This window comes from Heliangelus exortis, chromosome 22 (assembly GCF_036169615.1).
Source record: "Heliangelus exortis chromosome 22, bHelExo1.hap1, whole genome shotgun sequence".
Classification (NCBI taxonomy): domain Eukaryota; kingdom Metazoa; phylum Chordata; class Aves; order Apodiformes; family Trochilidae; genus Heliangelus; species Heliangelus exortis.
In genome coordinates, this window is record NC_092443.1 from 2,494,480 (window position 1) to 2,519,237 (window position 24,758).

Genomic DNA, 24,758 nt, shown 5'->3' on the forward strand with positions numbered 1-24,758 from the left:
TGGTGCAGGTAAGGACCTGGGGTGTGATATCATGGGCAGTGTGAAGAGCAGCAGGAGGGATCGATGCTGGTGAACATGGGGTGTCCTTGCTCTGCCCTTCCCTCTGCAGGGGGGCACGGAGGTGACGGGGCAGCAGCCAGGGACCTCTCAGTGTCACTTGGAGCAGCCCTCGGGGAGGCTCCGCAAAATGTCCTCCAGGTTTTTCTTGTCAGCCCGGATCTCAGTCAAGTCACTCTCAAACTCCTGGATCTTCTCCTGCTGCCTGGTTGCCTCCTGCTCCAGCAGCCTGAGCTGAGCAGCCAGGGCACCCTGCGTGGCCAAGCGCATCCACAGCTCCTCCAGCTGCTGCTGCCCAGCACTCAGCACGGCCTCTGGGACCTGCTCCAGGTTGCCTGGGCAAGGGGAGAAGACACGGGTGAGAGGAGAAGACACGGGTGAGAAGCAGAGAGAGCTGGGCAGGAGAGGCTCTGGATGTGCTCCAGGGGCTCAGACCCTTGGCAGCAGATGAAGTGCTGGGTGCAGTGGGGCATGGAGGCATTGCAGCTTCCCAGTGATCACAGGTAAGCAAATAAGACTGTGACTCCAGAGAGGGCCTGGGCACATCTCTCTCTTGCAGATGGGTGATGGTTTCCACCCCTTTGCAAAACTCCTTGGGTGTGGGAGTCCAGGAGTACTTGGAAATCTATCCCAATTAACAAAGCAGGAGGAGCTGGAGCAAAACCATCCAGCAAGGAGTGAACCCAGCCCAACACCTCCCTTAGCTCCAAAGGTACTGAGCCCCTGACCCAGCTCTGCTCCTCTGGAGGTGCCAAGGAAGACCAGTGTCCCCATCCCAAGCATAAGCACACACATTCAGCAAGTCCCAATTCATTCTGCACGAGGCCTTTCCTCAGACATGACCCCTCAAGAAGCTTTGCTAAGACCCCGAGTGATACCAGATAAAGGGCATCCAGCTCAGCTCAGATGGCCACCAGGCAGGAGATCTAGCACCAATGAACCCCAGGCCCCACAGCTTGTCCCTTCTCTGGGACCTGTACCCCACTCCCTGCTCAGGTCTCACCTAGGCTGCTCAGCAGATCATTCAAGGTCTCAATGTCTGAGATCAGAGAGCTTCGGGCTTCCTGGAGGTTTTTTGCCATCTCACTGACCTCTGTCTCCACCTTCCAAGACAAACAGACACCCAGATCATGGACAATATTGACCCTTGGCTGGATGAGAGAAGGGAGGAGATCCCAAGAACCTCCCCAAGGCATTCCCCATCCCCAAGGAGCCCAAAAGCCAGGTCGCTCCCAATGCTTTGGGATGCGGGTGAAGCCCTTCCCAGGCTCTGGGATGTGCTCACCTGATGTGCATCTTCCAAGTGCCCCCTGAGCTTCTCAGCCACGTGTTCCTGTCGAGAGAGCTCCTCTTGGGTCTGGTTGGCACGTGTGGCCAGCTGCCTGGCGTGTCTGCTGGCCCGCTTGCTCTCCTGCAGCACTGCCTGTGCCCTCTGCAAAGGGATGGAGATGGGGACAGTCACCTGGGGACATGCAGGGGGACCTTGGCTGGCTCCTGGCCCCCTGGTCTGCAGGCAGACAAGTGTGGGCTGTGCTGGTGGGGCAGCAGAAGCTGCACTGGGCAGTTCTGTGGCTCTGCCTGCACGGGATGGGCTCTGCCCGGGGTGGCTGCCAGGCTGGCCACATCCCACAGCCCACCACAGCCTCCCCACATCCCTCAGACCTTAGCACTTTCCCCAGAGACTTTCTCAGCCTCCCCAGCCATCCTCCGGGCCGTGGTGGAGACGGACAAGGAGTTTCCCAACATCTTCTCTGCCTGTTTCAGCTTCCTCTGGGCCTCCACCATCGTCCTGTCCCGTACGTGTGTCATCCTCCTGCTCAGGCCAGCCCGGCCCTTCCGATGCCCCAGCACCTTCCTCATGCCTGTGGGGACAACCCGGCTGTCACTCAAGTGTCTCTTTCTCCCTTTGCCACCCAGAGCTGGGATGTGAGCAGAAATACTCTGACTGGTGCCTTTTACCTTCCAAGCTGGCCAGGAGGGACTCTGCATCAGTGACCGTGGCTTTTCCACGTGAGATGGCTGAGGTGGCCGTGCTGTGGGCAGAGCTGGCCCGGTCCTGCAGCTGGGGAGAGGAAAGCAGGAGTGAGGGGAGAAGAGCAGCACCCAGCTGGGAAATGTGGGTGCCAGCCCCCTCCTGCTTGGCAGGTGAGCTCCTTGGGAGATATCTCCCAAAACACTCTTGCTCCAGACACGATCCCTCTGGAGCAGCAGGGATGGAGCTCACTCATCCCTGTGCCCTGGGTGGAGGCAGATGGGTGCTCCCAGTATTACCACAGCTCCAGCTGGAGCAGCCCCATCATTTTATTTTCATTTTGATTATTTTCATTTTCAGCCTGAAGAAGAGAAGACTCCGGGGGGACCCTATAGCTGCCCTTCCAATACCTGAAGGGAACCTACAGGCTGGAGAGGGACTTTTCATAGGAGTGTCCAGTGATAGGACGAGGGGAAATGGTTTTACACTGAAAAATAATAGGTTTAGATTGGATGTTAGGAAGCAGTTCTTTAGTACAAGGACGATGAGACCCTGAAAGCTGTGGCTGCCCCCCCTGGGAGGTGTTCAAGGCCAGGTTGGATGAGTCCTTGACTAGATGAGAATTGTCCCTTCCCTTGGCAGGGAGCTTGGAGTAGATGATTCTCCAAGGTCCCTTCCCACCTCATCCATTCTACAATTCCATGATTCTTTTGCAGGGATACTCCACACAAATGAGCAGCAATTACCCTCTTGAAGCTGTGAGTCCTCTGCAGCTCCTGGTGCAACCCAGCAGCCAGCGTGCGGGAGGTCTCCATGGCCCCACGGGCTGAGGGCTCCTGCTCCTCCACTGCCTGCTCCAGCACTGCCAGCTCCTGTGCCAGGGCTCCAGCCTGCACTGGCAGCACCTCCTGTGGGGTCAGGGATGCCAAAAGCTCCAGGAGAGCATCTCCCAACCCGAGAGGGAGAGGCGGGAGTAGAGGTATAACCAGGAGCATCACCTTGGACGTTGTTACTCACCTGCCCCAGTGCAGCCACCTGCAGGAGTTTTTCTGCCAAGTTGGTGTTTGCCTGCTGCAGGGTGGTGAAAGCTCTCCTGGCCTCTGCTGCCACCTCCACCACGCCAGCACCCAGCGCCTCCTGTGCCCACTGGACTTCCTCGTACCTACGTGGACAGGACACTGTGGTCACACCTCTCAAAGGATGGAGATGACATTTTGAGACCACACAAGAAGGAAACGCTGGGGGAAAAAGCAAGGAACACCCCCAGCACAGCTTGGCAATGCTGTGCTGCAATGAGTTTGACAGGACTCAGTTGTGTCCCTGCTTGGCCAAGCCACGACAACCAAGTCCTATAACAGGAGCCTGGCCAGAGGCAAGGGGCTGCAGTGCCCTGCTGCCAGCCCTCCAGAATTTCTGCCAGCCCCTCCTCACCCAGCCTCCAGCTCACGTTGCACCTCCTGTGTCACATTTCCCTCCAGCAGATCACGCAGGAGCTGGGAACTGGCACGGGAGGCACCCAGTGCCCTCCCCACCACTGCCTCCACCTGCACCACGGTGTCCTCATGGCTGCGGGGACAAGGGACATGGTGTGAGGGTCAGCATCCCAAGCCAGGAGCAACCACCCTGCCGGGCACACTGGGGTCAGACCGGCAAATCCTACCTCTCGGCCAGTGCCCGTGCCTCCAGCGCCCAGCGGCTCCAGTTGGTGGGATGCTGAGGGATTTCCTTGGGAATCTCCTTAAAACAAAACCAGAAGCAGTGAGACCCTGGATGGGAGGAGGGATCCCCTGACCTCCCCCCCACCTCCCCCCACCAGCCCAAGCAACAAGGACACCCTCCACAAGGGCTGGGAAATAAAGGACCCCTGGACCCCACCAGCCCAGCACCAAGGAGAACATCCTCAAGGTCTGGAGAAGGTTTGCAACCAGGAGAGAGCAAGAGAAATAACTCCTCTTGACTCAGCAGCAAGGAAGGCTATAGCCACACAGTTTTCCCACTCCATCACAGTGCTACCCACGTCCCACCCCACCAGTCCTGCCCCCCTGGGAGCCCAGGGCTGGTGAGAGCCCGCACCGTGGTAGCCAGGGTGTCTGCAGCATCCAGGATCTCCCTCTGTGCCGACTGCAGCACGGCCCCGATCTCCGAGAGCAGGACACAGGTCTTAGGGGGTCCTTGGCTGGAGCAGCCCGTGGCCCAGCTGACGTTGCTGAGATGACCCCGTGCAGTGCCCAGAGCCCCTGCCAGCTGCCCCACCTGTGCCAAGAGGGCAGCCCGAGCACCTGTGGGCAGCACAACCCATGGTGGTGCCCAGGGCTCCCTTCTTGCCTGGGGGATTGCCCCAGGGCTGAGCCCCAAGTCCTGACCTGCTGATGAAAGGGGCAGAAAGTCCCCCCCAGCCCTGGTGCTCAGGAAGGACCCAGGGATGCAGCACCCAAAGGGCACCCCATGTGCCAATGCTCAGCTCCCAGTAGCGCCCACCACCAGCTGCTCCAAAACCTCTTAGGTACAAGCATCCCTGCTGCACCCCCATCCTACCCAAAAAGCATGGGCCCACCAGCTGTCCTCCTCCTCTCAGTCCCCCCATCACCTGTGCTGAGCCCATCACTGACCTGGGGACCCCCCTGCACCCACCCAGCATGTCACAGCACCCTAGGGGAGCAGAAGGTCCACAGAGGGATGATGGAGGACTTCCCCATGCAGAGAAGAGGTGTAACCTGTACCTTGCAGCAGGTGTGGGCTGGGCAGCCCATCTCCCCGAGGTGCATCTCCCAGCATGGGGGACTGGGCATCACAGCCTGGTTTCTTCAGCCATTCCTCCATCTCCTGCAGCCTGGCCTTCACCCGGTCAGCCTGCGGGGGACATGTGGGGGGACATGAGAGGACAGTGAGGCAACACAGGGGTCAGGGTGCTGCACCCACCTCTGTGGGGCACAGGCTGTACCTCGTCCTTCACCAGCCCATAGCAGACAGGACACTGCTGGCAGCGGGAGCTTGGTGGGTCAGGGAAGAAGTTGGCCTGGCACTGGTCACACTTGTAGCCCACAAAACCAGGGTGGCAGAGGCAGGTGCTGTTCTCATGGCACTGCGGGGTGATGGAGCCCAGTGGGGAGCAGTTGCAGGCTGCAATGGTGGCAGAAAGGTGTCACACCGTGGCCATCAGCCTCAGTTTTGGGACCAAGATGCTTTCCCTGTCCCTTTCACCTCGGCAGCCCCGGGCAGAGAAGCCGAAGAATCCGTGTTGGCATCGGTCACATTGCTTCCCTGTGACACCTGGCTGGCAGGAGCACTGCCCTGTCACTGCATCACACCCGCTCTCCCGTGACCCCATCGGGTGGCACTCGCAGCTGGCAAAGGGAGGTAGAGGATGAAGAGCAAGCAGTGGATGCAAAGAGACCAGAGCCAGGGGCACAGAGCCACCACTGGTCCCTCCCAGCCCCACGTTGTGCCCCCGCCTACCTCTTGCACCCCAGGGTGGGCTGCAGGCCATAGTATCCAGGCTGGCAGAGCCCACAGGTTCTGCCCATCACGTGTGGGAGGCAGTGGCACTGTCCTGTGCTGGGATCACAGCCCTCCAGCCCCGGGACTGAGCCATTGGGGTGGCAATCACAAGCTACGGGACACAAAACATCACTTTTATCCCAGCACGGGGCTGGCAGATGGGTCAGCAGGAATGGGGCACTGGGGTTGAGCCCCCCCACAACACGAAGGGCCACATCCCCCCCAATAAATAGGGCTCAGGCTGAGGCCCTGCAGACTGGGGTATCTCCAGGGAAGGATGGGAGTGGAGAAAGGGGACAAAGACCATTCCTGAGCATTTGGGGCCAACTCAGGCCATCCATCACCCCCTAAATCCACTGAGCATCCTCCATCCACCCTCTGCCTCCACCTCTGGGAGGAGATTTTGGCCACGGTGGGACCTGGAGGAGCAAGGCCAGCTCCCAGGGCCGCAGGTACCTGCACATTTCCTGGCAGGGTCAGGAGCCAGCGCGTCCCCATAGAAGCCCGGCCCACACCTCTCGCAGTGCTCGCCCATCGTGTTGTGCAGGCAGCGCAGGCACCGGCCAGACACGGGGTCACAGTTCCCCACGGCGTTGAGATCCACGTTCCCGTGACACTGGCAGAGGACACAGGGACGCGGGGGACCCCTCTGCCCCAGAGGGTCCCCAAAAAACCCATCGTCACACAGCTCGCAGCGTTTTCCTGGGAAAGGCAAAAAGGTGGGGAGGGTCTGGTTGTACCGGCGCTGCCCAAAGCCCCCTTCACCCATCCCCTCGCCCCCAGCCTCACCTCTCTGTCCCGGGGGGCAGTGGGTGCAGACCACCTCCCCACTGCCGGGCATCTGGGTGCAGGGGGAGCGGCCGGGGCAGGGGCAGGGTTTGCAGTCATCGAAGCCTCCCGTGAAGGGGTTGCCATAAAACCCGGGGCTGCAGCGCTCGCAGGAGGGACCTTCTGTGTTGTGCAAGCAGCGGCAGAGCCCTGCAGGGAGCAAAACGGAGCTGGGGGTCTGCAAAAAACCAGCCCCGAGTTACAGCGGGGAGCGCGGGAGGGATGGGGAGCCAAGAGAGGAACAGGGTGCCCAGTTGGGAATGCACATCCCCACCCAGGACCCGGAGCGTTTCCCCCCTCCCTGCCCCATCCTTGCTCAAGGGAGAAGGTTTTGGAAGAGAAGATGTCGGGGTCCCAGCACCAGCTCCCCCGCGGTGCGGGGACAAGGCGGCTCCGGCACACGCAGGCGGCGGCGTCGATGCGCACCGAGTCTGCCGGCGCCTGCGATAATGGACAACACATTTCCCAACCATCAGGCGCCTCTCTCCAGCCTGTCATGGAAAACACAAGCAGCTGCCGGCCGGCACCCAGCGGGGAGCGAGCGTCTCCTTGCGAGCCGAGCCGGTGAATCAGCTGGGAGGAGGAGGAGGAGGAGGAGGAGGAAGGATGCTCAAGGAACACCCCCCACCACCACCACCTCCAGGCGGATGCTCTGCTTGACAGGAGAGAGAGAAGGAGACAGGGGGAGGATTTTCCCCTGTGATTTGTGAGGTTGGGTCATACCAGGCGGGTTGTGCAGAAGGGAAACTGGTGGTTTTCTATTTTTCGCCACGTCCAGGCGAAGCCGGATGATGGAAAAGAAAAGAAAAGGGGGTGGCAGGAAGGAGTGGAAAAATAAAAGAAAGGAAGCGTGCGGGCTGGCTCGGGCTGGGACATGAAAAGACTGTGCCTGTGCCTGTCCCTGGGGATTGTGCCCAGGGCAGCACCAGCCCCGGCTCCCGGAGGTGAGGCCGAGACTGTGGAGCTGCTGCCCCCTGGCAGGGGAAGGGCACAGCCTGGGCACGACGCCTCTCCCAGCCCTTTCCATCTCTTCCCATCCCTTTCCATCCCAGCCATTTCCTACTGCTGCTCCTCATCGAGGGGAGCAGGCACAGGGGAATCCCAGGCACTCCGTTGGGGCACCCAAAGCACCATCTAATTTCCCAGGTCTTTTCAGCACTCCTCAGAGCTGCTGCTTTCTGCAGGAGTGGATGGGGAGCGAGGCAGCAGCCCAGGAGCCCCTCAGGGCTCTGCTCTGCCTTTCCTGCTGGGCTGGTGCTGGATTCATGAAGCTGCCTCAAGCTTCACGGCTGCAGTTTGCAATCCTGTCCCCCCTTCCCCAAAGCTATCCAGACATTTTGCCTGGTGGGAGGAGGGGGAAGCGTCACCCCATCAACCACCCCAGACACAACCAGGCTGCCCTGAACACTTTTTTGCTTTTTCCTCCCTTGAAGCCACAGTTCCTGCTGTAGTCACACACCTCTGAGCTGGACCTGGAGGCAGAGCAGGGCTTGGGCTGGCAGCATGAGAGATGGTTCCTCTGGTGCCTTCCCACAAGCTGGGCACTGCTGTATTTTCCTGCTTTTTACCATTTTTTCTGCTCAGGTTCACCACCGGGTTGCAGGCACCAGGGCTGTGCCTGCAACACAACCTGGCACAACCTGGGCAGCGACGCTGCCTGCAAGACACATCCTGACAAACCCCTCTGCCTCTTTCCTGCCTCCCCACTCCTCTGAGGACCAGCACCCTTAATTTTTTCCCCCTTTAAGGTCATAAAGCACCATGAAAGATGCCCCTCTTATTATAAATTACCACCATTACTGCAGTTTGTGAACTATCTCTGTAGCTACCAGCTCAGTCTCCACAACCAGCAAGTTTTGAGCACCACAACCTCACGGATGGTTTCCTGCATCCCTCAGAAACAAGCAGGCACAGATTTATCACCTGTGCAGGCAGCAATGGGGCAGGTGAAGGGGGGTGCAGACCTGTGAGGGGGTGGCAGTCCCCGTGCTGGTTGCAAGTGCAGGGCACACAGCTGACAAAGGGGCTGCCCAGGGGTATCTCCCTCTTGAAGCCGGGTGAGCAGGACTGGCAGAACTGCCCGGTGTAGCCCAGAGGACACGTGCAATCTTCCACCCAGCTGGCCTTCAAACCCATCCCGGGGCGAGCAGATGTGAGCTGGACCTCACTCAAGGACAGCCTGCCTGTGAGAGGGGGGAGCAGCATGAGGAGGGGATGGAGCATTGCCCCGCTCCCTCTGTCCTGCCTGGAAACGCTCCAGACAGACACAGGAGACCCCAAAATGCCTCCTGGAGAGCCCCAGGGGTGTTTGCAGAGAGCACCCAGCCCTTGCCACAACACACCCTCTGGTCCCTGAGAGGCTGATGCTGCTCTGATGTCCCCAACACCATCCCAGCTCAGCTCCCCACAGGGACATTCCAGGAGCCACCCACCTGGCACGGGGCCGCGGCTCAGGCGGAGGCGGAGGGAGGTGAGGTTGGAGAGCAGGCGCTGGAAGCTGAAGGCTGAGAGCAAAGGTTCTGCACCCTCCTCTGCCTCGTGCAGCCTGTTGGGAAAGGAGAGTGGGAGGAAGGACAGGGCCAGCCTGACAGCAGGACACCTCAGCTGGGTAATGGGGACACAATTAAAGCCCCAGGGAGGGCAGGGAGTGGGGCTGAACCCCACAGCACAGGACAACCTGGGGGTGTTCTGACACACGTGTCCCAAACCCACCAAAGTGTGATCACAGGTACCTGAAGGTGACAGCCAGCTTGCCGTGCTGGGGCTGCCTCTCACTGCTGGACATGGTGATCTCCATTCCCTCACCCTGCAGCACCAGCTGGACCTGGAGCAGGGGCACCCAGGTGTCCATCCCCATCCCATTCCCCTCCACTCCCAGCAGCAGGGTCAGGAGCTGCCCGTAACTGAGACGCTGGTTCTGCAGAAACTTCTCTGTGAGGGCAAAGAGGAGCAAAGTTTGTAGGGCATGGATGCACCCCTGCACCCACCAGCATCACCAAGAGCTATGACCACCCTCTCAGGGCAGGACCAGCTCCAGCCCACCCTCCTGAGCTCCCAGCCCACTGCCCTGGTTCCCCCCCACTTCCTTGTGCTATCAAAATGCACTCAGCTCTGCGATGGAACCCAGCACCTTGTGCACCACCTTAGAGGTGGAATATCCCATGAGTACACCGAGAGGTCCCCATGGCAGGGCAGGACCCCAGAGACCTGTCACACACCATACCTGGTGCAAGAAGCTCCACCAGCTCCTCTCCATCCCACTCGATGATGATCTCCCCATCCGTCCAGTGCAGTGGCAGGTCCCCAGTGCCTGGTGCTGCTGCAGCCCAGCCCTCTAGCCCTGGTGAAAGCACATGGTGGCAGTGCACAGATGAAGGGAGCAGTGAGTCCCCACAAACCCAGCACTATCAGGGTGCTGCTTTCAGGGGCTCTGTCCCTCCTCCTCTGCAGGGTCTTGTAAGGAGCTGGCACGTTGTAATGCTCTGCTCTGCTCCAGCTCTGTGCTCTCATTGCTGGGGAGTGGCCCTGGCTGCACCCCCATCTGTTTATTTTCTTTGATTTGGAGGAAATTATTATCTTTAAACTTTTGCCCTCCTGCCCAAGCTGTGGTTCCAGCATTGCTGTGGGCTGGAGAGTGCAGGAAGCCCAGGGAGAGATGGAGTGTAATTGCATTAAGTTGGTTTCCTTTGGAATTCAGTTAAACTCCCCAGGGTTGGTTATTTTTTGCAGCCCAGGGACACCCACAGGATGGATACTTGGAAACCCCTCCTCAGCTCTCAGTGGGCTGCACTTGATTATCAAATCATTCTGAACTGGGACCCCTTCACTCAGCACAGGAAACTTCCAGCTGGTCCTGCTCAGCTGCAAACTGGGAGCAGGGCTGGAAGGGGAAGGGGAGGTGTTGGCCATGCTGAGCCTTCTCTTGCAACCAAAGCCAAACCTGTCCCTAAAAGAACAGCCCCAAATTGGCTGCGTGAAGGGTGGAAAAGTCTCATTTTAAAGCCTGGCTCTGTTTCAAGGCCACAGAAGACATCACAGCAGCAGCACAGCAATTGGCAGCACAGTTTAAAAGCAATCAGGACAAACTGGTCCATCAGCATCCATCTGCTCACTGGTGTGTGCTCCCTGCAGTTGTACAGGAAGCTGAGCTGCCACCTATGGGTGCCTCTGCCTCGGTGGGGGGCAGGTGGGGGTCCCAGAGAGCAGAGGCTGCAATGGGGACCCTCAGCTGGGGCTGCACACGTCGGGCTGTGCAGCAGAGGGCAGGGTTTCCCTGAGCATCCTGCACACACCCAGCCCTGGCCTCTATCCCACTCCCCCAGCCCCTGGGTGCCCTGCCCTGTCCCAGCTGAGGATGGGGAGAGAAGGGAATAAGGGAGAAATTTCCCAACGAGCTCCATTCTTTTAGTTTTTATCTTTCCAAGCTGATTTTTAGTGGTCTTGCAGTCTCTGGTGAGATGGGATGGCTGTGCCCAGCCCTGCAGCCCTCCCTGACCCATGCACAGCCCCAGGAGGAGTGTCCCATGGAGGGACACTATGGGGAGCCCATCCCCAAAGAGCTGGGGGCAAAAGCAGAGGTTTAACAGCAAAATGGGAGCAAGTCAGAGAAATCACCCTCAGCCATCACCACTGGTCAGTCTCAGAGGGGGATGCTCAGCCCCAGCCATCCCAAACTGGTAAGAGTTTTTTTGGCTGGAGCTGGCTCAGCTCTGCCCTCCATTTCACCCTGGGCCAGGGGGTTGGTACCTTGGCTGAAGTCAGAGCTGATGTGGGTCACCTCGTAGCCATCTGCTGCTCTGCAGGCAGTGGAGTGGCCGTAGCAGAAGCAGCTGGTGCAGCCAGCAGGGTTGTGGGGTTGCAGGTTAAACCAACCTGGCTGGCACCTGGGCATGGGAAGGAAACAGGAGCACATGGCACGGGGCAGGCAGAACCATAGGGGACCAGAGTAGAATGCCAGGGAGATGCTGGTGGCAGCTCTGAGTGCTTCCACTGGTCCGGAGGGATGCAGCTCCACAGCCTCTCCACCCAGGCAGGGAGCAATCCTGACAGATCCCTATGGCAAAGCCCCAACAAGGGGCTGTGGGTAGGGGTTGGAGACACAGCAATTCCCCCTCAGGAACAAGACACCTGCCCTGCACTGACCACCAAGCCCTGGCATTGATCCCAGCCCGGAAAAGGGCTGTGGTGCCATCCCATGGTGCTTACCTGTTGCACAGGTGCCCCTCCACCCTCTCCTTGCAGGTGCAATGCCCCGTGTTGGGGTCACAGGTGCCCACGCTGCCCGTGGGGTCACAGGTGCAGGGTCTGGATGGTACAAGATGATGGCACAAGGTGAGCCCTGGGCCTGTCCCACTGTTTGAGGCCGGGGCTGGGCTCCTCCTTACCTGCAGCCACCCTCGCTGAGGCTGTGGTAGCCATCCTTGCAGCGCTCACATTTCCAACCTGTCACATTGGCTTTGCAGAGACAGGTCCCTGAGTTGTCACACTGGGGCTGCAGGGAACCTGTGGGGACCCCAACCAGCCCTGAGGCTCAACCCCAGAGACGAGGAGATCACCCAAAAGATAGAGAACCACGGGAAAACCAACCCAAACCATCCCTCCAGACCCATCCCTGCCCGGGGCGGGGGTTTTGCAGCAGAACCCGGCTGGGGACAGCCCCACGCACCTGCGGGGTGGCAGTGGCAGGGCTGGCAGGCTGCCCGGGGATCCCAGCGGTAGTGGTTCTGCCGGCAGCGTTCGCAGTGGGGCCCGGCAGTGTTGTCCCTGCAGTTTTGGCAGTGTCCTCCGTGCCCGGTGCGGCGGTAGAGCTCCCGGTCGTAGAAACATTCCTCGGAGCGGCCGCTGCAATTGCAAGCTGGAGGGGCAGAGGCAGAAAGGGTGGTTGGGACCCCCGGGAGGAGGCAGAATGCAAATGTCCTGGGGGTGTTGGATGAGCCAGAGGGGCTGCGTGGGGTTTTAAAAGGCAAGGACTCTGCCACTGGGAGGGGAGGTGGGTGCAGCACCCTGCACGGAGCAGACGGCTGTGCTCATGGGGTGAGGGGATGTCAGGGGATCCTCGGGGTGATGCTGTGAAGGGGTCCCTGGGGATGCAAATCCTCCCTTCCGACTCAGCAGCCTTGGAAAATCACAGAATGTCAGGTTGGAAGGGACCTCAAGGCTCATCTGGTCCAACCCTTCTGATGTTGCTGGTTATGTGGTTATGTCTCAGCACCACATCCAGCTGAGACTAAAAACTTTCCAAAGGGGGGAATCTATCACTTCCCCTGGGAGACCATTCCAATGGCTGACTGTCCTCACAGCAAAAAACTTTCCTCCTGTGTTCAAGGCTTTAAAAGCTTTTGTTTCGTAGAGACAGAAGAGAGGAGGAAGAGAGGAGGAAGGGGAGAGGGGAGAGGGGAGAGGGGAGAGGGGAGAGGGGAGAGGGGAGAGGGGAGAGGGGAGAGGGGAGAGGGGAGAGGGGAGAGGGAGAGGGGAGAGGGGAGAGGGGAGAGGGGAGAGGGGAGAGGGGAGAGGGGAGAGGGGAGAGGGGAGAGGGAAAAAGGAAAAAGGAAAAAGGAAAAAGGAAAAAGGAAAAAGGAAAAAGGAAAAAGGAAAAAGGAAAAAGGAAAAAGGAAAAAGGAAAAAGGAAAAAGGAAAAAGGAAAAAGGAAAAAGGAAAAAGGAAAAAGGAAAAAGGAAAAAGGAACAGGCTCTTCCTTCCCACAGGAGCTGAGGGAGCAGCCCCATCCATCCATCCATCCATCCATCCATCCATCCATCCATCCATCCCCCCGGATCCAGCCCAGGTGATACTCACGCAGACACTCATTGGCAGCCTTGGCGGTTCCACGAGCCCAGGGCCGGTCCTGGTAGAAGGTCTGGCAGTGCTGGCAGTCGGTACCAGCCGTGTGGTGCTGGCACACACAGACCAGCTGCCCAGCCTCGTCTGGAGCACACTCACTGGCGTGGCCATTGCACTTGCACCTGCAGTGAGAGCAGAGCTGCTCTGAGCAGCACCAGGGGCAGGATGGTCCCAGGCTGTGCAGCATGTGGCCCTGGCTGGCTCATCTGGGGTGGCCGTGGGGTGAGGAGTGGGGCAGAAAGCATCGTGTCCCCGTGGCACTCCCAGCTGGGAGGTGACACGCTGAGGGTGGCCCCTGTGAGCTGGTAACCAGCTCCAGCTGCTGGGGTCCAGGGGGTGAGATGGGAGGGATGGGGGCTGCTGGATGGCCAGGAGCAGCCCCATCCCTGCTGCCTGGAGAAGGCAGCTCTCAGCAGGGTGCAGGATTCCCCACAGGCACCTGCAGCACAGCTGATGGGCAGCACTGGGTTGGTGCCACCGTTGTCTCTGTCCCACGTCAGCTCCCCCATCCCACCATCAGCTGCTCAAGCTGTGGCCATGCTGACTCCAAGCAGCCTCCTTGTCCTGGGAACATCCCTCTGCTGTCACCCCTCTTTTACTGTCCCCAGGCAGAGTCACAGGAAGAGCAACATGAGCCCCACTGTCACTGAAAGCCATGGAGGGGGGCAAAGCAAACACAGCTGGTGGCAAACAGAGCTTGCAGGGGAAAGTCCTTTGTGCCCAGCTCAGAGGGTTCCAGGTTTCATCACCCAGCCCTGCACTTCCAGCTCCAGTTTACTGATGGAGAAAGCAAAATCAGAAGACCCCAAGCTACCCCAGACCCAGGGAATGTCTCCCCCCTCGTGCCCTCCTGCCCCTCACCTGCCACCAACGGAGAAGTCAGAGATGGCATAGTAGTATGACTGCAGCACCTTGGGGTCCTTGAAGATGTCATCCCCAAATGTGTTGAGCCGGTTCAGAGAGATGAGCAGGTCGGTGACAGTCACCCACTCCTGCAGGGGACACAGAGAAGCAGCCTTGGCAAGGGGCCTGGGCCACCAGCTCCTCACCCTTCACCTTCTCTTGTGGAGGTGCAGGGCATCCCAGGTCCTTTCACCCCGGCTGGGGGGGGGGGCTGCGTTTGTGCACCCCCACGCTCCCACCCCCTCTCCCACCCTGAGGGCACCTGCAGGGCGGGGCTCCCATCGAAATTGTAGGCGCTGGGCCGCCCCTCCAGGGTGGAGAAGGCCACGTTGCCCCCGCTCAGGGGGGAGATGTCACTGAACTCGTCGGTGCAGAAGGCCACCTGCTCGTCCTCCCCCGGGCGCAGGTACTGCCGCTGCCTCTTCCCGTAAGTTTTCTGGCAGGATGCGCTGTAGTACTGGAAAGGCACCCAGGGCCCCCCCGGCTGGCTGCGTTTGTAGATGGCGAAGCTCTCCGGGCGGCTGGTGTGAAACTTGAGCCGGACGTAGGTGATCTCGTAGGCTTTGCCTAGGGACAGACACACCCCGTGCTGTCACCCTCACCCCATGGCCACCACAGCCCCTGCCAAGGGGGTGAAACTGTCCCCGTGCCCCATCCTGCCAGCATCCCACTATTGTCCCTCTCTCCCTACCACAGCTAAAAGAGGAGGGGGGTTGTGCAAAGGAGAAATCATTCTCCAGCTGCCCCAGCTGCAGCCCAAACCCCAACCAACCCCACATGTGCTCTCACCCCACTGCAGCCCCCCCACCCATTGCATGGATGCACTGGGAGGGTTGGATGAGCAAGAAGCTGCTGTAAAACCAGACTGAGTGACCAGGGCTGAAGAGTCAGGCCCACAGCACCAAGCAGCATCCTTGGGGCAGCTGTTCCACAGGGCTGGAAAAGGCCAAGGATGGTTTCTTCCTAGGGAGCTCTGTGCCAGGGTCTGGCACTGCTGCAGGGTTGGAAGGCATGAAGACAAAAGAGAGGCCACCAACCCCCTGGGCAGCCAGCACAGCTCTGAAAGTGCTTGAAAGAATTAGCAAGGAAAAAAAAAAAAAAAAAAAAAAGAAGGAAAAAAAAAAAAAGAAGGGGAAAAGCAAACACCAAAGTGAACATCAGAACCACTTAATTGCCAGAGATGAAGGACCAGCTCAAAGACTGGATTGCTCCATAACAGCAGAGCTCCTGACAGCACAAAACAATTAGCTGCAAGGTTTTGGCTTTATTTGAAAAGATAATGAGTTGGGAATGTTAGAGGGGTTATACCGGGACTAGGAAAACAAGCCTTTAATTAGGCCCATATGAATACTGTCGCATATGTGCTGCGACTTTGCTGCGGGGGAGCCGAGGCAGCCGGGCTACTGGCGCTGGGAAAAGCAGCTGCTTCCCATCAGGGACATGGGGAGCACCCGGCCGAGTGCCTGGGGAGGGGACACAAACCCTCTCCCAGCCCACCCAGAGGTGACAAGGGCTAAGAAGGTGACGCTGCAACTGGGCTGTCCCACAACCTCTGCACTCCCCCCCTCCGAATTCCCTCTGGGATGGCTCCAAGCTGGTGGCAGCGGGGGTGCCCCGGTCCCGCATCCCGAGGAGGTCGGGGGTGGACGCCTGGCAGGCGCCCGTTCCCAGGCAGCACGGTCCCAGGGGGACATCTACCAAAAGAGCAAGGTCAGGGCCGTCACCTCCTGGAATAGTTTCCTCTGGGAGAGGAAAGGGGCTCGGCGCTGTGTCAATAAACAGGGGAGGCTGGGCTGGGCTGGGCTGGGGAGGGAGGGAAGAGGGGGGTCAAGTGGTGCCTCCCGCTGGGATGGAGGAGATCTGCCCTGAGGAAAGATCCCGAGGGAGCGCGTGCTTGTCCCAGACAAGCATTTTCATCAGCCGAATTCCGCTTAAAAAAAGAAACAAACCCAAACAAAAGAGAAAATAACCCGTGCTGGTTGGCTCCTCCTTCCTGCTCGGGAAGGTGTGATGTGTCCCCAGGCCAGACAGGCAGTGGGGTGGGGATGCTGGGAGGGTGCACGGGTGGCTGAGAGTAGGGGGGATGGCACCAGGACCCCTGGGATGCTCTCCCAGCTGTGCTGGTCTCCAAATACAGTGTTCATCCAGATGAACACTGAGCCCAGATTGCAGCTCTTACCATGCCAGGGATTCCAGACAGAAGAGTTTGGAAAGGAGAGAAAAGCACATGGGATGGTTGTGTCACCTACATGTCCCCAGCCAGCTCTGACCCCCCTAAACCTCAGCTCCAGGAACCCACAGGAAAATCAGAGTCAAGGCTGCAGACAGCACCTAATTTAGAGAGCTTCCCAAGGAGCCCCAATGCCTGCTGCCTTTGCAAGCCATGGGTATTTTGGGTTCTTCCCTGACATCTGACAGGGTAAATGCAGCAGCAGCAGGCACTTGGGATTATTGATTTGCTCCAAGTCCAGTACACTGTAAAGACACAGCTGAAACATCACAGAAGAGCAAGATTTAAAGGACTATAAATCTAATTAATGCCAATCAGCAGCGTGCAGGTAAACACAGGTCTTGTTCAATTCACTTGGTATCTCATTTAATAAGGTCCCCAGGTAAGCATCCTGCAGAACCTACAAGATGTCTGACTTGGGACTGAGCAAGATGAGCAGGCTGGCAGGGACATGCTGCATGGGTTAAAAAACCCAATTACTCCATGGAGCTCATGAGCAAGGCCTCATCCTGGGCCATGTCCTGGGGGGCTGCAGGGACTGGTTGGGCTTCTCCTCCATAGCTCAAATGAAAGCATTAAGGTAGCAATAAAAAGGTCTGCAGATGGGACCAGAATAGGGCCTGGTGGCTGTGGGAAGGGTCAGACAGCAGTACACTGGGCACCAAAATGCCACTTTTTAGCATGGCAATAAGTACAAGCCATGTAGGAACAAGGGGTAGGGAAGACTGGGAAGCAAGTCCCAAGGTTTGGAGAGCTCAGGCTGTGGGATCCCACACATATCCATGTGCCAAGTCAGGACTGGTCACCACAAACTCTCCTGGCCATCCCTGAGATGACCACCAGCTTCCCAAGCTGGAAGCCAAGAGGAAGAAAATCCAGGCTGGAAGTCCTCTGCAGCAGAGCAGGGACTGCCCACCACAGGAGCTTGTAGGTTTCCTTTGGGCTGTCTATGCTCTGGGTCAAACACAAAGGAATTCGGGTCTGACATGGGTGAGGGGCTGGCAGCCTCCTCCAGCCCATCCCTGTCCCAGGGATGAGGACCAGATGTCTGCCTGCTTGCAGGAGGCTGGGAATGCCACGACCTCCACCCAGCTGGGCAGTCCCCGTGTCCCCACAGGGACACAGACAGACCCTCCACTGTCCCACCACCCCAGCTCCGTGCCACACCAGCACTTGGCTGTCCCCTTGCCACCTCCTCCCACAGCCCCTCTGCTAAACCCCTCAGCACGGAGGCAGCAGAGAATGGAGATGGAAGAAGGAAAACGTTGAAAAAAATCCTTTTTAAAATGCCAAGCATGCCCCATCGTTTTAAGTATTCTCCAAGAGGGTGGCTTGCACAATATTTAAAACACAAAGGCTCAGATCCCAGCTTTTGGGGGAAACCCCCCAGGGCTGCAGGGGGTGTGCAGGGCTCTGCCCTCCCCTCTCCTCTACCCCCCCGAGGTAATGAGCATCCTCAGCACTGCACAGGGGTGAAAAGCCACGGGTGGGCACACACCGTGGTCACCCCACTGGCAAGGCTCTCACGGGTTTGGGGGGCTTTGCCTCCCCCTGCCTGCCTTCAGCTCTGCAAACTTGCACGATCAGTAAAAAGCAACCCCAGGGGAGGGGATGAGGGGACAACAGACACCCTGGGGGGGGGGCGGGCTGTGAAATGACACAGGTGGGTGCTGCCACCAGCATCCTCACCCCACAAGGGACCGGGACTGAGCTGAAGGACAGGACAGACCCTCCCCGGGACTTTTCAGTGTTCTACCTGCAGCTTTTTGGAGGGGGCACCTCCCTCCTTGCACTCCCTAGAAGCCCTGGGGAAGGTCCCATCTTTAAGCAAGGAGCACCCACCACCTCCCCTCCCAGGTCCCAGCGCACCCACCCCCGGTGCCCCTTGTCGGCTCTTACCCAGGTGGAGGGTGATGTTGACAGAGTTGGGGTGCTGGATGCCGAAAGCCATGGACTGGCTCTGCCACCAGGTACTCTCCTCCTGGCTGTGGAAGTCGGTGAGGAAGGAGGCGTTGTGGTGGAGCAAGGGGTCGGTGGCGTCGCAGCGGTGGCACAGGGTGCTGGCGTGGCGGGCACCCATCTGCTGGCAGTAATCCTCGGGGGGTGACCCACAGGTGTTGGTGACCTGGGCGGCCCGGCCAAAAGCAGCGTTCTCAAAGACGGGCATGCAGCGACGGGGCCGGCCCCGGGGGTCCCAACAGGAGGAGGAACCCCCAGCCCCCAGCCCCAGCCCCAGCAGGGCCAGGAGGCAGAGCCCGGGTGGTCGTGCCATGGCGGGGCTCTCCTGGGAGGATTCTGAGCCTCCCCCGGCTGGCATGGAGAGAGCAGGCGGGACAGGACGGGATGGGATGGGACGGGATGGGATAGGATGGGATAGGATGGGATGTGTCCCCCTGGCCGGCACCTCCTCTCGCTCCGAGGTCCATCTTGTGGAAGTTGCTGGGAATGTCGAAAGCTTCGTAGCTGAGACCGAGCTGCGGGGTTTGGGCTTCTCCCAGGTCACCCCGGTTCCCAGAAGGAGGATGCGGGCAGGATGGGGACCCCCCCCTCCTCCCCCCCGTGAGTTACACCCCGGCCCTGTTGCTTTGGGGGTGGGAGGGCTGCACCTTCGGCAGCTTCTCCAGCTCTCAGCCCCGGGGATGAGTTCACACTGATACAGATCCCAAGGGTGGATTTTTCCTTCAATTAGTGGGGGTCACCACTTTTCCTGCAATCCCAAAATCAAGAGGGGGGGGGCGAAGGAAAGGCTTTAGAGCAGTCCCAGCACACTCTTCTCCCCCCACACTGATTTATGGGGTCCTTGCTGCTCCCCCATTCATGCCAACCTGGCTGGGTCAGGGGTCTGTGACATCCCCCAACACCCCCACACCAGCACCCATGGGGGGTAGAGGTCCCATCCCTGCCTGCTGCCATGGACCTGGATGAGGGCTCATCCCTTGTGGTGGCATCTCCGTGGGGTGGCAAAGCCAGATTGTCACCAGACCTCATTAGCAGGTTCCCAAATACTGGTAATTACACTCTGCACAGAGGGAATCCCTTGCAGGGCTGTGGCACCCTCCAGATTTAACCCCTGGGGACAGAAGGGTGACAGCAATCAGGGAGACAGGCAGGCTGGCACAGTGCCATGCCCCTGGGCAGACCCTGACCCCAAAACTCCTCAGTGGGAGGAGTTTTACATCTGCAAAAAGGGGGTGCAGGGGGGGACCACACTGCCTCTTATCCCCCCCCCCCCCCAGCACTACCCAGCTGAGCTGCCTGTAGGAGCCCTGGAAATTTAACCCTCATTTATAATTTAAATCCCCTTCCTCCCCTCCCCTTCTACTCTTATTTATTTTATTCTCCCTCTCTGTACACGCTGCGGGGAGAAAGCTCCAGGGGGAAGCTGTGAATCAGAAGCTGGGGCAGCAGCTCCTGCAGCAGCAGCACCATTCCTGAGCCCATTACCATATATTGACCCAGGCTCTGACAGCCTGAGCCAGTTCCACTGGGAAAGGTGAATTTCCCAGCACCGAGGAGCTGAGCATCAGCTGCCTGGGAGCACAAGGCTGGTGGCAAACCCACTGTCAACCTCCCAGGGGGAAAGGGAAGGGTTTGCAGCTCAATAATTGCCCTGCACATCTCCGTCACCGGTTTTAAGGGGATTTGCATCCTGCAGGGCTGTGGTTTCCCAGGTATTTTGCTTTTCTCCTTATTACTGAGGTTGCAAGCTGGTTATGGGACACCCCTTGTCTTTGAGAGACATAGATGGGCTTAAAGGGTGTCCATAAGCACAACCAGAGCTGGGATTTGTCCCCAAACCCACAGCCCAACCTCACCTAAAGTCCTCTGTACCAGGAGAGGTTTCACCCACTGCTCCAGGGCTCTCTCCAGTGGAGAGATATGGGGAGATATGGTTGGGATAATATCCCAACCTGCTGTCAAAGCCCAGGAGCCTTCTCCTACCTCTGGAAGGGACCTGGCACCCTGCAAGGGGTTAAGAGAAGCGGTGAGGAGAAAACTGTTCTTCTGATTTGCTTAATGAACGTTAATTAAGAAGACAGAAGATAGCAGATTCCTTCAGGGTAGAGATGAAAGGCCCTGTTAATTAAATCTAGAGAGAGAGAGAGAGAGAGAGAAGGGAGGACTGATCCTCCTCCTGATCAGACCTGGCAAGGCAGGCTTGGGGCTGGAGTGAGGTGTGCCAGGACCAAGAGCCCAAGTCCAAGCCAGCAGCACAGTTGGGTTTTGAGAGGGAACAGGACCAGGTGCCACCACTCCCTTATCAGCCTCCACCTCCCCTGGGGTTGGAAGCTCCACCTGTGCCCTGGCTCCAGCTGCACCCCAGGTTGACATCATGAGATGGGCACAAGCTTGGTTCCCATCAGAACCTTCTCCAGGATGGACGAGCTGCCCCTGCTGTGGTGCTGGGTGAGACAATGTCTCTCTTGGCCAGCTCCATCCTCAGGAGGAAAAGGAGGTTTGGTCACCCACCTTGGCTCTCTGCCCCAGGTCCCAAGCCCACAGGAGTTGGATCCCAGTGATTTACCAAAATGGGGTTTTCTGCCCAACCTGGGAGGCTTTTGCACACTAAGGGGATTCTGCTGGCACTCTGCTGCCTCCACTCTCACCCTCCCCTTCCCCCCCCAGCTGTTACCTTAGGCTTATTTTTAAAAGCAGAGCAGCTGAGCATCCTAAATGACTCCCCCCAAACCACAGCAACCCTTTGTGTCCTGCCTGCCCTGCCTTTAAACCTTACCTGCTCCCACCCCCATCCCTTCCCCCAGGGCTGGAAGGGGGAGCTGAAGCCAGGTGGTGCCATGAACATTTCCATGGGCACAGCCCCAGCCCCCAACCCTTCTCCCAGCACCTGGGTGAGGAGCAGAGATCTCCAGAGCTTTATGGCAGGGTGATGGGGTGATCTTCCCCAACACCTGCAGCCCCTTGGGCAGAAGGGAGCAGAACAAGGGAGGGGGAACTGGTGACAACCCAACCCCACCCCCCACTTCAGTCCTTCTCGACATGGGGTGAGGACCCCATGGAGTGGGAAACAGCACAAGAAACATCAATAAGGTCTGGAGCATCTCCTCTCTGCATCAGCTTATTTTGTAAACCTGAACTTTGCAAAATGTCACGAAACAGAGAAACGGGAGGTGTGGGATGAGTAAATCTCTATTAGGAATTCCCCAGGACCACTGCAGTCATGTTCTCTCACTTGTTACAGCCCAAGCCTGGCTCGGGGAACGGGGTCATGTGCAGCACTGATTGCAGAAAGTATTTAATTAACAGTGCTGTAAATACAGCCCTAGTGATGCCAACCAGACCACGTCAGGGCAGGATGCTGCTGAGCTCTGTCAAGTTTTGCCAAGGCAGACAGGAGACCATGAGAGAAAGCAGAGAAAACTGCAGCAGATTTTACTCCCTGCTTTGTCCCAGCCCTTGGGTGCTTCAAGAGGGTGAGAAGAGGATGGGACAAGGACATTGGCCCTCAAGGTGACACCCCCTGAGCAAGAGAACTTCACCATCAGTGCCCAGAGAAGTGAGGAACCCCAGAACCAGGGAATAAGCTCATTCAGAACACCCATCACTGTCCTCTTCCTGATACACAAGGAGTCTGGAAGCCACCTTTTCAGACCTAATCATCCCCAGATTTTCTCCATACCTGGCAGTGAAAACAGGGGCATCCCAGCTTCACTCTTGCACGACCACAAGCTCCTCATCTCACAGGTGAGCTGAAGGACACCAGAGCTGATCCAGCCCAAGGGGTGACAGCTGAGCCATTATTGTCCCCAGGACACACACCCTTCACCTTCCTTAGGGCTCTGGAGGTCAAGGACCATGAGAAGAGGAAGAACTGGGTCAGCACAGAACCAGCAGGTTTCAGGCACAGCCAAAAAGGCCCTTTCCCTGCCTGAGCTCATCAGGAGCTTAATGACACCAGCTAAAACGCTTCAGAGTCCCCTAATCACTCATCATATTATGGCTGCTCACAAGTGAGGCCAACCAGTCCAAAACTCCTCAAAGCCTTTCTAATTAATGAGCACGAGCTTAGGCTCTCCCAGCCCCAAAAAGCAGCAGCAAAGAGGAAACTGGCAGCCTTCCCACCAGCCCCTCGCTCAACCCCTTTAATGGGCTTGTTAGCATCACCTGAGGCCACCTCATTGGCTCATCCCTCTGTCTGTCCTCCCCTGCCGCCCTCCTGTGGGTGGGGAGAAGTTCATCCATCTGTCCGTCCATCCATCCATCCATCCATCCATCCATCCATCCATCCATCCATCCATCCATCCATCCATCCATCTGTCCCCCCAGAACATGTCCCCAGGGTACCCCATCGGTCCTGAGCATCCCCTCCACCAGGGGCTGGGGGTTTGGTGACAGCTGACCAGCAGCAGATGCCACCAGATGGTCACCCCAACGGGGGACCCGGCTAAACCAGGAGCCGGTTTGCTCCTGGATAACCAGGATAACCAGGAAGGTGCTGGAGCCCCCCCTAGAGGGTCCCGCAGGAGGAAGCTCGGGGTGGTGGCACCAAAGTCCTTTTGCCTGCAAAGCCTCCGGGATCTTTGGAAGAGCAGCTGCAGCTCGTCACAGGGATGCTGCTTTTCCAAGAAAACCCATCCCTGTGATGAGCTGCGAGTGCTCAGCCCCTCCACAGCCTCCTTCCCTTCCTCTCCCTCCTAAGAAACGGTCCCATGGACTCTGTGACAAACACGGAGTTGTTGTGAATACCTCTGACTTTAAAGCAGGAGAAATAAAACCCCACCCCCAGTAAAAGTGCCTCTGCCGTGTCTTTATATTCCCAAACCTGTCACCCGGGATCTGATTTAATATTCTCCTGGAAGCCACTGCCCTCATCCAATTACCACGGGGATTTCGGTGCAGTCAGGAATGCTGGCACAGAACTGAGCCCCACGGGGGACCAGATCCACGCTGGCCAGCATTAAAAAAATAAAAAATAAAAAATAAAAAAAATTAATTTTTCACCTCTCCCAGACAAGCGTTTTGCCAAGGATTGGGTTAAACTGGTGAGGACTGGGAGGGCAGCAAAGGCAAAAAGTCGCTCCAGGAGGCAGCAGAGCTCTGCGGGTAACCATCCCTGGAGATTTCCACTTCCAGCAGGACTAAAAATCCCTCTGTTTCCTCCTCAAACGCCTGCTGCTCTGAATCCCCCTCCAGCCACGGAGGCTGGATGTTCGATGGTAATCCTGCCTCATTTATTTTCATTGGCTGGCAGAAAAAAAAAAAAAAAGAGCCATCAGAAAACCAACATTAGCTGAGCTGGCTGGCATATAAAATGTTGCTTTAATTGTATTTTATTTGCCAATAAGAAAAGAGAAGCAGTGACAAACCCTCCAGATATTTCCCCCCCTCCCTCTCTGTCTCCCCCCCCTCCCCCTTTAAAATTTCAATTTGGTAATTTTATGTCTCAGATAAAGCCCAACAAAGCACGTTAAAGTAACAGAAGCGATTTATCCTCTTCTGTGGCACATGATCTTTGGACATATTTCCCAGCCCATAAATATTAAGACAGTTAAAGCAAAGAAAAAAGAAAAAAAAAAGACTTTTTTTTTTACATGTTTTTTGTGGTTTGTTTTTTTTTTTTTTTCCCATGTCAACTGTTATTTTTCAACCAACAAACCACTATTTTTTCCAACCCTTTTTTCCAGCCTTCTGATCTCTAAAGGCAAAAACCAGGGAAGTTTTGGAAAGCTGGACTCAAAACCAGCAATCACAGAGCAACTTCACTCCCTCCAGGCCAGGCCTGGGCACCACATCATGTCCTGCTGTAATTTTACACTTTTAAGGGCATTTTCATTTGTGGGAAGGAGAATGACTTCAGTGCCTTCATCTGCTCCCCAAAGAAACTCTATAATTGATTTAATATTGAAATGGGAAGAAGTGGCTGCCTGGTGCTCTGCCTCTCCTGAGGCCGATTTGGGCTTTCCCTGACCTTTTCCCAGAAAGTCAGAGGGTGAAACCTTCCAAACTATCCTGACATTTAGAACCCAAACCTCTGCCATCAATACATAAACCTGAGGATGTTTCTGTGCCACCCTAAATAAAAACCAAATAATTCTGGAGTCTTAACTACCCAGCCCAGCTTGACAGCCCAGCCTGGCTGAGCAGCTCAGCATCCTCTGGGTATCCCTGTGGATTTCTTTGCTGGATAAAAATCCCTGCTTGTTCCCAGTGTGGCACTGATGCCACTGAAGCACTGGGATATCCTATGGAACTGGGGGGCTCTGGGGAAGGGGTTAATGGGTGGGCAGAGGCAGCACTGGGGAGTTGCTGGGAGACTGGGGGCTTCAGGCTGCTGGGGATGAGAAAATCTGCTAATCTGGGTTTCCCTGCTTGCCTGGGGTGGCTGTGAGCACAGCTGGGGAAGGCTGACCCTCCTCTTCCCAGTCCCATACGGATGCTTTCCCCTCCTGCAGTTTCAATTAAACCACTGAA

The 24,758-nt window shown here is 57.6% G+C and overlaps 1 protein-coding gene across 2 annotated transcripts; it reads right to left on the reverse strand.

Annotated features, from left to right (window-relative positions):
• Positions 1-18,713, reverse strand: LAMC3 (laminin subunit gamma 3). 2 transcript variants are annotated; one of them, XM_071766138.1, is made up of 28 exons: positions 18,228-18,713; positions 14,361-14,665; positions 14,057-14,187; positions 13,151-13,317; positions 12,021-12,209; positions 11,740-11,857; positions 11,561-11,659; positions 11,102-11,238; positions 9,579-9,695; positions 9,088-9,286; positions 8,788-8,900; positions 8,320-8,538; positions 6,317-6,505; positions 5,984-6,229; positions 5,486-5,639; positions 5,231-5,373; positions 4,971-5,149; positions 4,750-4,879; positions 4,103-4,308; positions 3,690-3,766; positions 3,461-3,595; positions 3,047-3,191; positions 2,776-2,934; positions 2,017-2,119; positions 1,720-1,919; positions 1,343-1,489; positions 1,061-1,160; positions 1-392 (listed from the first exon to the last, which is right to left on the reverse strand). In XM_071766138.1, exons 1-28 carry the CDS (start codon positions 18,643-18,645, stop codon positions 154-156), a joined length of 4,764 nt encoding a protein of 1,587 aa, XP_071622239.1. In that variant the 5' UTR covers positions 18,646-18,713; the 3' UTR covers positions 1-153. The 2 variants fall into 2 exon arrangements, with proteins under 2 accessions (XP_071622239.1, XP_071622238.1); XM_071766137.1 differs by having other exon boundaries at positions 2,776-2,937; positions 18,228-18,711.
• Positions 18,714-24,758: the final 6,045 nt, after the last annotated feature.